This window comes from Apostichopus japonicus, chromosome 2 (genome assembly GCF_037975245.1).
Source record: "Apostichopus japonicus isolate 1M-3 chromosome 2, ASM3797524v1, whole genome shotgun sequence".
Lineage (NCBI taxonomy): Eukaryota > Metazoa > Echinodermata > Holothuroidea > Aspidochirotida > Stichopodidae > Apostichopus > Apostichopus japonicus.
In genome coordinates, this window is record NC_092562.1 from 4,001,433 (window position 1) to 4,016,110 (window position 14,678).

The following is a 14,678-nucleotide window of genomic DNA, read 5'->3' on the forward strand; positions in this document are numbered from 1 at the left end:
AATATAAAACAGCTACCCCAGTATTTCAGTATAGACATGAAATTTCAGTTATGTGAGCCTCAGTAACTTTGAAATTTAAATAAATGTTAGCACTTCCATAGAGCTTACACAAGCATAGATACTTGATGCAATCTTTATGTTGTGGAGAGGTCTACTGTACATTTCCATATAGATTGTACACCACCTTCAAGGTATTAATTCAGTATACCTTGAATTGAGAATTAAGAGTTGCATCCATGATAGCAAGGTCCATGCTAGGATATAAAGGGTGTGTGTGTGTGTTGGGGGGATACCCTCTTTTAGTTTCAGCCTCACACAAAAATTCAAAAGCATAGATTACCACAACCATGCAGTCCGCTTCTTTACAAGATCCTGCGGCCACATCTGTAGTTCTGATATATAGTACTTAATAACAGATTAGACCTGGGTCAAGTCAATCAGGCATTGCAGACAAAAGTTGTTGGGAAAAGTTATACCAGTGATGAGAGTCTACTCAGAGAGCTCCTATCACTGGCAACTGGTCTTAATTTTCTGACTAAAATGGACAACAGTTTTTGCATTTCTTTAACCTCCTGTAGCAACATACTTTTTACAACCAAATGTCAAATATTTAAAAAGACATATCTTGCATGCAAGAGATTTATTTTTATGAATAGTCAGTATCAACCAACATTATGTGTTACCCTTTGATTTATTACTTTTTCAATTTAAATTAAAAAATACCAGGAAGGAAGTGATCGCCATGGAAGGAAGGTGGGGGGGGGGGGGGAGAGGGAACCTGAGAAATTCTTGGAGAAAGGTCAAAATATTCTATCCTTAATTAAGCAAAAAGGTAATGAAAAAAACAGTTTGAATGTCAAAAGGAAGCATAAATAAATTATTAATACAAAATAAATACTGCTGATCGAAGGGCACCACCATCATCAACAACAACAACATTAGTAGACAACTGTGAACTATCATGGATCACAGGTACTGTACTTTGTTTACCAACTATGAGATAAAACTGTTCCTAAGCAGTGTCAAGTCATCCCACCCCTCTAAATCAATCTTGTAACCCTTTCAGACGCTCTCTTTCCTCTCATGTTTACAAGGTGACTTTGCAGCAACCTTCAGTCACTTCTCTGAACAGAAAGGTGATCATGAAAAAAACACCTAGAAATTCTGATTTATGTCTGAAAGTTTGGTCTCAAATTTCCTGTTATAGAAAGAACCCCTCAGGTACATGAAGATAAAATGGTTCAATAGGATTAATGGGGCTGAGAGGTTTCCTTCTCTAAATATACATGGTGCTTCACATGTCGTGACACTCTATCATTACATCCAAGGTGATTCTACCTTGTCAAATACAACCCTGTTTCTCTGAACGATATCTGCTATTCTCAAAGCAAATAGAAGCTTTGGATTTGGGTCGAAATGTACAAATTTATTCGTGATCTGTCTGAGGAATGATGCCAAACCAGCAATCGTTATCTGGGACAGATGTGATTGGTCATAATTAATAATTTGGTATATATTCCATTTTTTTTTCTTTTTTTTTCTTTTTATGAGAACCCTGTGAAGAAAGTAGAGTGGGATGATCCGAATCTTCGTCAACAAACTTATGCAAAACTTCCAGCAAATTTTGGGGGTAAAATGCTTAAATTTGGCATCATTATTACTGTTTGCATGATGAAGTTTGCCATTGCTACATGATAATTTGAATCAGGGTTTTTAATATTTTCAATTTCTTTTTCAAATGTGTGCAGTCTTAAAAAGGGGAAGTGACTGGAATAAGTTTGACTGGGTTCTTCTAACACATTTCAGAAGCAACCATTCACATGGCAATTACCAAGCTATGACATGTGTGAGCCAGCCCCTGACATGTGGTGAGTATTTAAATAATAAGGTGGCATACAGTTTAATAAATACTCCCCTACTATCTAAATGATAAAACTTATAGTGAAACATGACAGAAGGCATTCAAAACAGCCTGTAGTATTTTTGATCTAATGCTAATGCTAATATCTCTGTGATGGAATGATTTATTCATAGTCTTCAATTTCTGTGTAGCAGTATTTGAAAGCTTTGAACCGTTGTCTCTTATAAAACATACTTCTATACATGTGTACCGGGGGAAAAAAACTCCTTGTATATATATACGACTTTTGCACTTGTTCTGGAGTTTGCCCAAAGCCATCTTGGTGATGTGATACTGGATAAATGATTCCTTGCTATTTCAATAGTTTGTTGGAAAGTCTTAAAATCTCAACTTGAGCTTTGAAGAGGACATTTTACAACATTTAGAAAGTTATCGACAGCCAATCGATTCCATCTTTGTTTTGCGTCAAGTCTGCCGATTTCACCTGAGGCTAAACCATGTATTAATGGTTTACTAAAAGCTGTGCCACAAGCTAGAATAACAAGTGGTTTGACATTTGCCATCGTTTCTGAAGTGCTTCAGCTGTGAGGATATAGATACAGCAGTTATTTCAGAAGGACGACCTTTGGACAGCTTTTCCTGGAAGTAATACATTCCACGATGCTAACTGAATGTGACGACCTGTATTTTATTGCACAGTCCAGTGAGTAACCTTATTCAAGATGGCTTCTTTCAGGCCTCTCCCTCTCCCCTCTGTGCAAACTACTGCACTCCCCTCTTGCCCCCCCCTCTCTCCCCCATTTGTGCCACCACTTTGTATACCCAGGCTACAGGCCTGGATACTGCTGACCTTATTACTAGAAGGGCCACGCAATAAGAAACATTAATTTGACATGATCTGATATCCATTTTACCAACCACTCAAAATACTGTAGGTTATTCTCACTAAATGATTCCAACTGTAGTTTGGCATTCTGACATATATGTTTTAATTGATGGCCGGCAAGTTAAATGAATGTATATTATATGAAGTTAACATTTGCGGACAAACCTCCTGGATATGACTTTACCCACGTACAGTACCCTGCCCCTAAGCATTGCTATAAACCGTGTTCAGAGAAGCCCAATAGTACACTATAGCCCAATAGCCCAATAGTGTCAACACTTTGTTGATTCAAGTTTGTTTAAACGCAATTTATTCACGTATAAAGTAAAATCATGCATGTTTAAACCGTAATATAACAACGACCATAAAAAGTCTATATTTACAGACAGAATGTATTCAAATTACTGTTGGCAGCTCTGACGAAGGTAAACGAAATAACTGGATATTTTCAATTTACCATTCCTATTATAGTAGTATCTACTAGAGGGGAGTGGATTGAACAGACAATTAACAAACCAAATCACATAATGGGCAATTGTCGTACAGAATATAAGGCTCAAAACAAGCTTTTAACCGATAACCGATAAACCCATAACCGACGAATGACAAACTTAATATAAACTGAAGAATTACTGTACACAAAGTAGCATGTGACATGATGAATCTTTTCTTTTCAAATGAAAATGCTGATGTTTTTTCTTACAAATTTGCGTAGCAATCGATACTGAGAGAATGTACTGTGCTGTACCAAAGACAAAAAAACTGAGTGAATTGGCATTCAAAATTATAGGTTTAAAATGGCTAAATTTGGAAGCCCAACTAGCCACTTATTGAGCTATCGGTAGTGTAATATTATTGGAACAGCTGAAAAAGCAATATGTATACCCATGTGTGCAATAAAAATATTGAACACATTCAAGGTTACTTGGTAGCTATGGTTACTAGCCATCTGTCCTAGCAACCCTTCAGCTTTGCCTTAGAGATGGAAACCCTGTAGTAGTAGAACTTCATATGACAGCGTATCAGGCATCGGAAGATACAGATTATAACGTAAACCATGAATATTGAGAACGCCGTCACGTCTAGAAGGTAATACTGGGCGAAGTTAAGCTCGCTACCGTAGAAACGCATGATCTCACCGCCATGTTTAATGACATGTTCAATACTGTCTGCTGCCCTCTCTTTTGGATGTTGCTTCTGGTCTCGCCATGCTGCCGACAACTTCACTATGTTCTCTTTGTAGCTGTGAGGGGGATAAAAAAAAGAGAATATTCCTATCAAAAGATACGGCTGAAAATCTTCCAAGTTTTATATCTTAATGTTTGAATATATTGATTTTAATTAATATTGATTTATTTATTACAGAATAAATTTGCAAAACCATGGGAGGGGAAGAGTAACTGCAGAACAATGACTGAGGATAATTACCACATTTTGAACTCTAAATAATCAATTGAGTAAATTAATGTTTTGTTTAAATTACAAATTAGCCTTGGCATTGATTTTTTAAATATAGTACAAAAGTTCTTCAGCTAAGGTGCAGCAACCCTTAATTGCCCCTGTAAGACTCACATCAACATAAATATTGATTTTATTGACATGTATTAATATGAACATAGGCCTATATACATGACAGACTTCTTGCACCAATGGTACCTTTGAAGGAAGACATCGAGACAGGGAATAAACATGAACTTTATCTCAACTATATATAACCTGTCACGTGACAATGTAAACAGCTGTCAGCTGGCTGACATTAAAGACAATTCCTCCTCTAGAGACAAACTGCCTAATGAAACTACAGTTAATCACTTCTTCTAATCTGAATTGGCCGGGGTTTTTTCCACTCTTAACCAGTGCCAATGATATTTTTAATGTGCGACAGACATTCTAGGAGCTGGCATGCTTCCAGCCTGCAACATTGTCATAAGTTGTTGGTCTGTCTCTCTTGAACGCTCTGATAGCTTTCAATAGTATGTCACGAAATATAAGAGGAGAGATTAGGTACTGTAATGTAATTATGAACTTTCACGATACGAACCAATATATTCCAAAGGATAATGACATTAATTTAAGTTCCTTAATGTAAATATATATTGGTCAATGAACTGGTTAGAATCTTACTGCATGTAACAAGTGATGGCTGTGCAGTAGTGGGTGGGTTTTATTAGATGGCATGTAGATGTATTAAACTATAGTGAAAAGTGGATTAGTACCATACACTAAAATTTACTACATGCCAATGTTCCTACAGTACAGTTTGTTAGCCACTATATATATATATACTGTATCTCTCTCTCTCTAGTCGACAGAAGTCGGAATCATGTTGAGATTTGCACATTTATTTCTGTCCCTCATCAAGTTAGGAAGAACTAGCAGGGCACTCATACAGGAACACCAAGGAACCAGTCTCTCAACTTGTCATGTGGACACCAAAACATGGAAGGAGAAACAGGGGAAAACATAAGCTCAGCTATATAGATGTAGTTGCTCGGGACATCGGGGTGCTTCAAACTGATATATATATACATATCTATATATATCTATAATATCAATAATATATAGTATTAAAGTACATGAATACATCCTGTCAGTAGCATGACCTTCTTTCTTCTGCAGTTAATCATTAAGGGCCCATGATCCCTTACAGTTGAATAAATCTCCAGTTATATATAATTTATAATTCTCCATTGTATACCTTTATGAATTTTCACAACTACCTGCATATTCTTGACCCAGCCATGCATATAAATATAATATATATATATATAATATATATATATATATATATATCCAATATATATCCAATATATATATATATCCAATATATATACACCCCCTGCACATACTGCCTAACAGATGGGGATCTCATTGCTCCAGTGCATATAAACGAAACAACAAATTGGTTCTGATATCATTAATCAACTCGTTAGTTACCACCCATGCATGTAGTACGTCTCTCTACAATAAGCCTGACCATGCATCACGCTTTACTATCATACATATCTATTATTATTATTGCCAGGGCATTTTGTTAATCATTATACAGCTATTACGTACACTACTACCTCATGTGATTTCCTGTGACATATAACATTATACACTTACACACATATATTGCTGAATTGTATTATATTTTGATGATTGTTTGGTTTCCTTTCTTAGAAATTCTGCTCAGAAAAGGAAACCGGTTACACTGGAAAGAGTGACCCCATTTCAATCACATGTTTACACATAACACGTGCATCACTGAAGGTAGGTTTTAACAACTAAAATATAAACTGTATAAATTTGCTGAAAGTACAGTTATTAAGCTTTACAGTCTAGATTTTGCAACGTAACAAACATGCCAGAACTAGAGTAACATCAATCCATACAATTAGCCATGATGTACATGTGTAGTAACTGTACAGCTGCATGGGGACTAGTGCCTTAATATAGCACGGATAAACACTTTCAGTTTAAACATGCATGCATACTTGCAATGCTTTACATACAGTACTCATTGTACAGCATTTGCAACGGTTCCTCTTTTGAAAACTCGCACGAACTAGCAATGTACCAACCACAAGCTATTCTGTTTCCTCACAACAGATATATATTAAAAGTTAGGAGTAAAAGTTCCCTGCTATCCCCGAGACAAAAATCACTTGTAAGTTAATGTATCCTAAAAGAAATACCTGGTTTGTAGGCTTGTTAATGCCCATCTGCCCTCGTCCTTTGCACTCTTTATTAAACTAGCTTATTAATACTGGTAACATCCTAGTATACTGCTTCTCCTTCTGAGTCACTGCCAACTTCCTCTCTCTTTCCAAATCAACTTTATTTTATTTATTTCCCCCCCCCCCCCTTGTTTTTAGTGTGATCCCATCTTGTTCGTTGATTTTAAAGGGTGTCAAGACTCGCGCAAAAAGAAACGTCTAATGCCGGTAATCTGACCTAGTTTCGAATGAGGTGTAACAGAAGTGTAAGACACCACCATCGATCCCAGAAACTACACACACAGTTTGCTACTGTCGGTAATTCGACACTAGTGTACAGTCATTACATACAGCTGCGGTCAATACCCACAGCACAGTGTACGAACAATACAGCGATGGACATCTCAGGTCCAGCTAAATATAACAAGGTATCACCTTTCATTACTGTCTGCATTTTGTAGAGACACAAACATAACGTCACTTGCAAGCAACAGAAAGTTGACTTTTTCAGATGGCCGCACACGGTTTGGGACGAGTCTTCAATGCCTTTAACACATAGATGCAGTTACTAAAGTCAACATGTGCCTAATCATATTGAAGATACCAACATCAGCTGTACACACCAAGCACCCTACACTGTTAACTTCCAAGTTTATGAATATTGTACATGTATACTAATTAACAACAAATCCCTGGAGTTAACCTGTGCATAGCATTCAACCCTTTTTTTTGAGAAAATTTTTGGCATAAATATACCAAGTATGTTTACATTTAAAATGAGCTTGCCCTAATGACAATATGATTGACAGTACTATTTCAAACACCATAGCTCTCACCCAAACACAGATATTTTGCACAGTTAGAAAAATCACAAGAAGTGATTTGGCCAGGAGTTTGTTCTGGAGTCATAAAACGAGATAATAAAATCTCTAAAATCATGTGGAAAGTCTTTCAAGTGACCTTGCAAGCCTTCCATTATAAAGCAAGTAAATAGAGGATTCTAGTCAGTTGTAACTACAGTATACGGAAATGCACTTATCACGACACACGGACACTCCTACATTAGAAACCAAACAGGCAAATGACTCAGATACTTGGCAAGGAAGTTACCTAGATATATGCAAGACGAACACTGCAATGGAAGATGGAAGCCTAGAAAGACAATATTTTACCATGAAGCAGATCTGTGTATATGCAGACCCTGCCAACAAACTGAAGTAAAGTAAAATCCATAGATTTTGGTAGTTTTTTTTTTATTACAGCCAAAGTACAGTACAACCCTGAATCAATCGTGGATATAAATTCACAAACATTATCCATCATCTCCGCAGTAGTGTTGCTTTGAATATCTCTCTGTCTCTCTCTGATTGGCTGTTGACTGATGCACAGATGCTTTGTTTACTCGTTAAAGCATGTTGTATTGAACATTATAATGCATTTGATTGCTCCATGTTGCAGCTGCTCCCCTGTTTGTTGGTGTGTCCATGTATTCATCTTCTGCTAAAGCATGTTGTTTTGAACATGCTCTAATAATGCATTTGATTGTTCCATGTTGCAGCTGCTCTCCTGTTTGTTGGTGTGTCCATGTATTCATCTTCTGCCAAAGCATGTTGTATTGAACATGCTCTAATAATGCATTTGATTGTTCCATGTTGCAGCTGCTCCCCTGTTTCTTTGCTGTGTCCATGTATTCATCTTCTGCTAAAGCATGTTGTATTGAACATGCTCTAATAATGTATTTGATTGCTCCATGTTGCAGCTGCTCCCCTGTTTGTTGGTGTGTCCATGTATTCATCTTCTGCTAAAGCATGTTGTATTGAACATGCTCTAATAATGTATTTGATTGTTCCATGTTGCAGCTGCTCCCCTGTTTGTTGGTGTGTCCATGTATTCATCTTCTGCTAAAACATGTTGTATTGAACATGCTCTAATAATGTATTTGATTGTTCCATATTTCAGCTGCTCCCCTGTTTGTTGGTGTGTCCATGTATTCATCTTCTGCTAAAGCATGTTGTATTGAACATGCTCTAATAATGCATTTGATTGTTCCATGTTGCAGCTGATCCCCTGTTTGTTGGTGTGTCCATGTATTCATCTTTTGCTAAATGATGTTGTATTGAACATGCTCTAATAATGCATTTGATTGTTCCATGTTGCAGCTGCTCCCCTGTTTGTTGGTGTGTCCATGTATTCATCTTCTGCTAAAGCATGTTGTATTGAACATGCTCTAATAATGTATTTGATTGTTCCATGTTGCAGCTGCTCCCATGTTTGTTGGTGTGTCCATGTATTCATCTTCTGCCAAAGCATGTTGTATTGAACATGCTCTAATAATGTATTTGATTGTTCCATGTTGCAGCTGCTCCCCTGTTTGTTGGTGTGTCCATGTATTCAACTTCTGCTAAAGCATGTTGTATTGAACATGCTCTAATAATGTATTTGATTGCTCCATGTTGCAGCTGCTCCCCTGTTTGTTGGTGTGTCCATGTATTCATCTTCTGCTAAAGCATGTTGTATTGAACATGCTCTAATAATGTATTTGATTGTTCCATGTTGCAGCTGCTCCCCTGTTTCTTTGCTATGTCCATGTATTCATCTTCTGCTAAAGCATGTTGTTTTGAACATGCTCTAATAATGCATTTGATTGTTCCATGTTGCAGCTGCTCTCCTGTTTGTTGGTGTGTCCATGTATTCATCTTCTGCTAAAGCATGTTGTATTGAACATGCTCTAATAATGCATTTGATTGTTCCATGTTGCAGCTGCTCCCGTTTCTTTGCTGTGTCCATGTATTCATCTTCTGCTAAAGCATGTTGTATTGAACATGCTCTAATAATGTATTTGATTGCTCCATGTTGCAGCTGCTCCCCTGTTTGTTGGTGTGTCCATGTATTCATCTTCTGCTAAAGCATGTTGTATTGAACATGCTCTAATAATGTATTTGATTGTTCCATGTTGCAGCTGCTCCCCTGTTTCTTTGCTATGTCCATGTATTCATCTTCTGCTAAAGCATGTTGTATTGAACATGCTCTAATAATGCATTTGATTGTTCCATGTTGCAGCTGCTCCCCTGTTTCTTTGCTGTGTCCATGTATTCATCTTCTGCTAAAGCATGTTGTATTGAACATGCTCTAATAATGTATTTGATTGTTCCATGTTGCAGCTGCTCCCATGTTTGTTGGTGTGTCCATGTATTCATCTTCTGCTAAAGAATGTTGTATTGAACATGCTCTAATAATGCATTTGATTGTTCCATGTTGCAGCTGCTCCCCTGTTTGTTGGTGTGTCCATGTATTCATCTTCTGCTAAAAGATGTTGTATTGAACATGCTCTAATAATGCATTTGATTGTTCCATGTTGCAGCTGCTCCCCTGTTTGTTGGTGTGTCCATGTATTCATCTTCTGCTAAAGAATGTTGTATTGAACATGCTCTAATAATGCATTTGATTGTTCCATGTTGCAGCTGCTCCCCTGTTTGTTGGTGTGTCCATGTATTCATCTTCTGCTAAAACATGTTGTATTGAACATGCTCTAATAATGTATTTGATTGTTCCATATTTCAGCTGCTCCCCTGTTTGTTGGTGTGTCCATGTATTCATCTTCTGCTAAAGCATGTTGTATTGAACATGCTCTAATAATGTATTTGATTGTTCCATGTTGCAGCTGCTCCCCTGTTTCTTTGTTGGTGTGTCCATGTATTCATCTTCTGCTAAAGCATGTTGTATTGAACATGCTCTAATAATGTATTTGATGGTTCCATGTTGCAGCTGCTCCCCTGTTTGTTAGTGTGTCCATGTATTCATCTTCTGCTAAAGCATGTTGTATTAAACATGCTCTAATAATGTATTTGATTGTTCCATGTTGCAGCTGCTCCCTTGTTTCTTGGTGTGTCCATGTATTCATCTTCTGCTAAAGCATGTTGTATTAAACATGCTCTAATAATGTATTTGATTGTTCCATGTTGCAGCTGCTCCCTTGTTTGTTGGTGTGTCCATGTATTCATCTTCTGCTAAAGCATGTTGTATTGAACATGCTCTAATAATGTATTTGATGGCTCCATGTTGCAGCTGCTCCCCTGTTTGTTGGTGTGTCCATGTATTCATCTTCTGCTAAAGTATGATGTATTGCTCTAATAATGCATTTGATTGTTCCATTTGCAATTATTGTTCTCTTCTAAATATTCACTAGATTCACATAGTATCATAAAATGATATTGTATCATAAATAGTATTGTATAAAAACATCCACTATAATATTGTTGCACATACTGTTGTGTCATCCGTTTCACAAGGTATTATCAAATAATATTGTATCATAATAATATATTGTAAAGTAAAACATCCACAACAATATCGTTGCATATAAGTATTACATGGTGCAATGATATATTATAATAACAATTATATTGTTAAGTTTTTAAACTATTACAGTATGTATAGAGGATTGAATGTAGCTACTGTAGCATGTGAATCGGCTCTAACTCGAGATATTAACTTTGCTGTGGCCATGCATGCATGCACTTACTCTATGCTAATTGAATAGTGCGCTAGTAATGACGACTGACATTGTATTACTGCATATGTACAGAAATATATGACAATTCGTGCACAGCTTTAATAGTATGACTTCAGTTTCCCTGCTGACTTTCCAAACATGCACAAAACTACTACCAGCAACATGTATGAATTGTGTACACACTTTTTTGAGTTTTGATTGAAATATATGACGCAGTAGAGAATGTCTGCCCACATAAAGTAACTATCTCTACTCATACAATTATATGTTATACATATATTAATATGTATCAAATTCAATGGGACATGGTGAAAATAAAATTTACCCTAATTATTCCCATGTCATACAGTGAAACAACACTCATGAATATGAATATTTTTGGTAAAATGCTGTTTTCTCAAAAATATTCCAAAATGAAATGTCTCTATACAGTTCAGACCCATCATTTTTATGGCTGTCTGTTTGCACACAATGTCACTCTTACCTATTACACCACAGTAAGCCATTACGATATTAGATGTACGCAGGTTTATTTCTTGGCTCAGTGCCAGCAAAACAGCACCACGACTGCAGAAGAAAGGATATCTTGTGACGCTTTTGAAATTAAACTAAAAATATCAGTCTAGAGAAACGTATCCTCCCAAAGCTTGGTGTTTCTCCCACTCCTCACACTTTATAATTGTTTACTGGGTGATATTTGTACTATACATGCATACATTGAATTAATTATGATAGTACTGCATGGGAAGAAAAGTTGACTTTTTGGTGTTTTTGCCATTTCTTGAAAAGGTTTTCTATAAATGACAAACAAATTGGCAGCAGTTTTTGTCAATTTTGAACTTTCCATCATATTGGAAAATCTCATGTATAGGTTATACATCACATCAAGCCACACTCAAAGATCAAGTCGCGGTTCAATTTAGCTCAATTAAAGTCACGGTTCAATTGAGCTGCTCTTAAAAGACAAAGTGCCAGGATATATTTGTGTTGTATGTGAGTGCCTGGATGTGTAATTGTACTGTGTTTCTTTCCTTAAGACTTGCATTTTCAACGAATGTAAAAAGAGTGTAGAGAAAGGGCAAATCATGCTACAAGGTCACATGATCCTGGCTCAATGCCAGTGGATTTCATCCATTTGCCTGTAGAAAACCACAAGGCACAGTTATAACTCTGCATTATCCTGTCAGTGCAAAAATTAATGTACATAGCTTGGTATAAATCCAAAGGAAAATGCACAGTGGGAATTAAGAAAAGCATGTGACTCAAAATTATCATAGTCTAATCTCTGATTTCAAGATCATTTTGCCCTCAAATGTGGATCTAACATTTTCTATTCATCTTGACAAAGGCTAATCAATATCTTTGAATGATTTTAATTTACAAGAACAAAAATTCCACAAGTAAACTATACAGAACATGTTCAATAGCTTCTATTTAATATTTCAGGGCCTGCAACAGCTTGCAGTCAATAATGATTGCACACTTCAGCTGCAAACAGACTGTAAGCAAGTGACATGTGGCCACAACTATGAGAAACCCGTACCGCATATGTACGTACTGAACACACATGTGCAATGACTCGTCGATCCAACACCACATATTGAACACTCTAAAGAGGTGAATTTAATCGGCGAGCACATCTATCACCGTAGCAATAACAGCTTTTTTAAACGGGGTTCTGTCGCCTCTGATTCTGTCTACCCCGACTGTCAAGACACGGTCGGATCTCTATTTTTAGCTTTCTCTGACATTAAAGTAAATGTCAGTTCTAGCCGGGAGCAAATGTGAAGCTTACATCGGCTCGAGAAAAAAAAATGACAGAAATTGTGTGATGAATGTTTGTCCTCTTGAGTACTGTAGCATATACACCACTAGGTTTATTGTAGGTAAATTATTCTACTACAGCAGCGATTACTGAAAGTCTGTTGCCAAGTTTGCCTACGCAGATTTTGCAAATTTTGGCCGCCTACAGATTTTTACCAACCAGCAATTTTACCAAACAGCTACCAGGTCTACAAAATTCCCTGGAGGTTCATTTCCTGACTCAGTAGATGTAGATGCTGCAAATTAATGTATGGATTTGGCGATAGGTTAAGTAAATTGATAGGATAGCAGCTGCTGATTATAACTTTGAAGAAACCTTTCAGTCCGATTTTTTATAAATAAATATTAATTAGCTGTGAAATATTATAAATCCAATTTTGGGTCATCTACAGTACACACTTTGAAAATTGGTATTAAGTAATCATACATACAACGTTTTTTTCGAAAGATAATTTTTTTTCTTGCGGTTCTTTATTATGTAAAATACTATAGCCAAGGTGATAAGACAGAACCCCACAAATTCGAGTACGATAGAAGCAACCAAAAAATACCACAATGTACACAAAAGACTGAAATTCAAAGAAATAACACGCAGTCACCCCATTCAATTATCTTTGTCCTGTTTTTTTTTATTTCGTTTTCTTTAGGCAATTTTTTTTTTTTTTTTTAACTTTTTCAGTGTAGATCGACTATTCCGGATCCTAAACTTCTATAAAAGCTACTGATTTGACACAGAAATTTTTTTTTATTTATTATTTCACAGTACTGTACACCAACCACAAAGACAAATCGGCACAAAGAGCGAGAAATGCTTACTGCACAGTGCCACGCCAGCATTAGAATCAAGCTAGTTACAACAAAAAACAAGACTGAGTTAACAATATCAAAGCATTATATCCATTGAGCCAAAACAAGATATACATTGACACTCCCAGCTGACCTATACCTTCATAGCTTTAAATACTATATGAACTATTAGGGATCAAATTAAATATCTAATGGGCAGCAAACTGCTTCAAAACTCCTCCAAAACAGTGGATGGGAAAAAACTCTGATCCTAGGAAAACTGTAAGTGGACAAAATCCGATGGAAAAGGTGAAGAAGGTGGTTGTAGCCGAAGACCGGGGGTATACGTTTACAGTCATCGTTACGCCAGTACTAACATACTGTATGGTCCCTGTGAATGATCTTGTCAGTTTAATATATGCTGTGTTTTATGTCCTGCATGGGATAACCATTAGAGAGGACATACCTGGATAAGGATGCAATTTCCAGCTCATAATTCTGTTCATTGGGAGCAGACCAATTTCATTCTCAAACACACTTATACTTTATATTATCAGTTTGAAGCTCCCTTCGAATTTTAGCAATTTGTTAAATGATGCAAGACGTTTCCAAATCTAGTTTGCCTGGCGGTTCCATCTCTCATTTTTGTTTTTAATTTAAATTAGACAATTACGTCTCTCTGGGAGGTACATAAATTAATCTCTGAAGGAGACCGAAGCACTAGAGGAGATATTTCACCAATGTCAATGAATCTTTCAAGTATTTTCCATTGTTACTTTGCTTGTTTATTTGAAGGGGGGAGGGGGATGCTTTTTGAAGGGGGAGGGTGCTCTTGTCAGTGGGGAAGGCAACAATGATGACTGCTTGGAAATTTCATTTTCCAGGGAATAATTTAGTGTTCAGATTTTGTGTAGCAGTGTTGAAGGCTCTGTTGATCCTTGTCTAATATCAAAGACTACACTTCCTATGTAGAAAAGCTGCTATAAATCTTTTGTGTAAAAGTAAGTTTGCCTGATGTTTCCTAGCAGGATCTAGCAGGATCTTCTTCAGAGGCTAAAACAAGTAACAGTAACATAAGGGACAAAAACATGCACAGAATACAGACAG

The 14,678-nt window shown here is 36.6% G+C and overlaps 1 protein-coding gene across 3 annotated transcripts in view; it reads right to left on the minus strand.

Annotated features, from left to right (window-relative positions):
- Positions 1-66: 66 nt before the first annotated feature.
- Positions 67-14,678, minus strand: part of LOC139974821 (UDP-glucuronosyltransferase 2B4-like) — a 38,847-nt gene continuing 24,235 nt past the window's right edge. For all 3 annotated transcript variants that reach the window (XM_071982278.1, XM_071982269.1, XM_071982287.1), the window contains exon 5: positions 67-3,990. In XM_071982278.1, the coding sequence (XP_071838379.1) occupies positions 3,702-3,990 (289 nt within the window). In that variant the 3' untranslated portion in view covers positions 67-3,701. The remainder of the gene's footprint in view (positions 3,991-14,678) is intronic.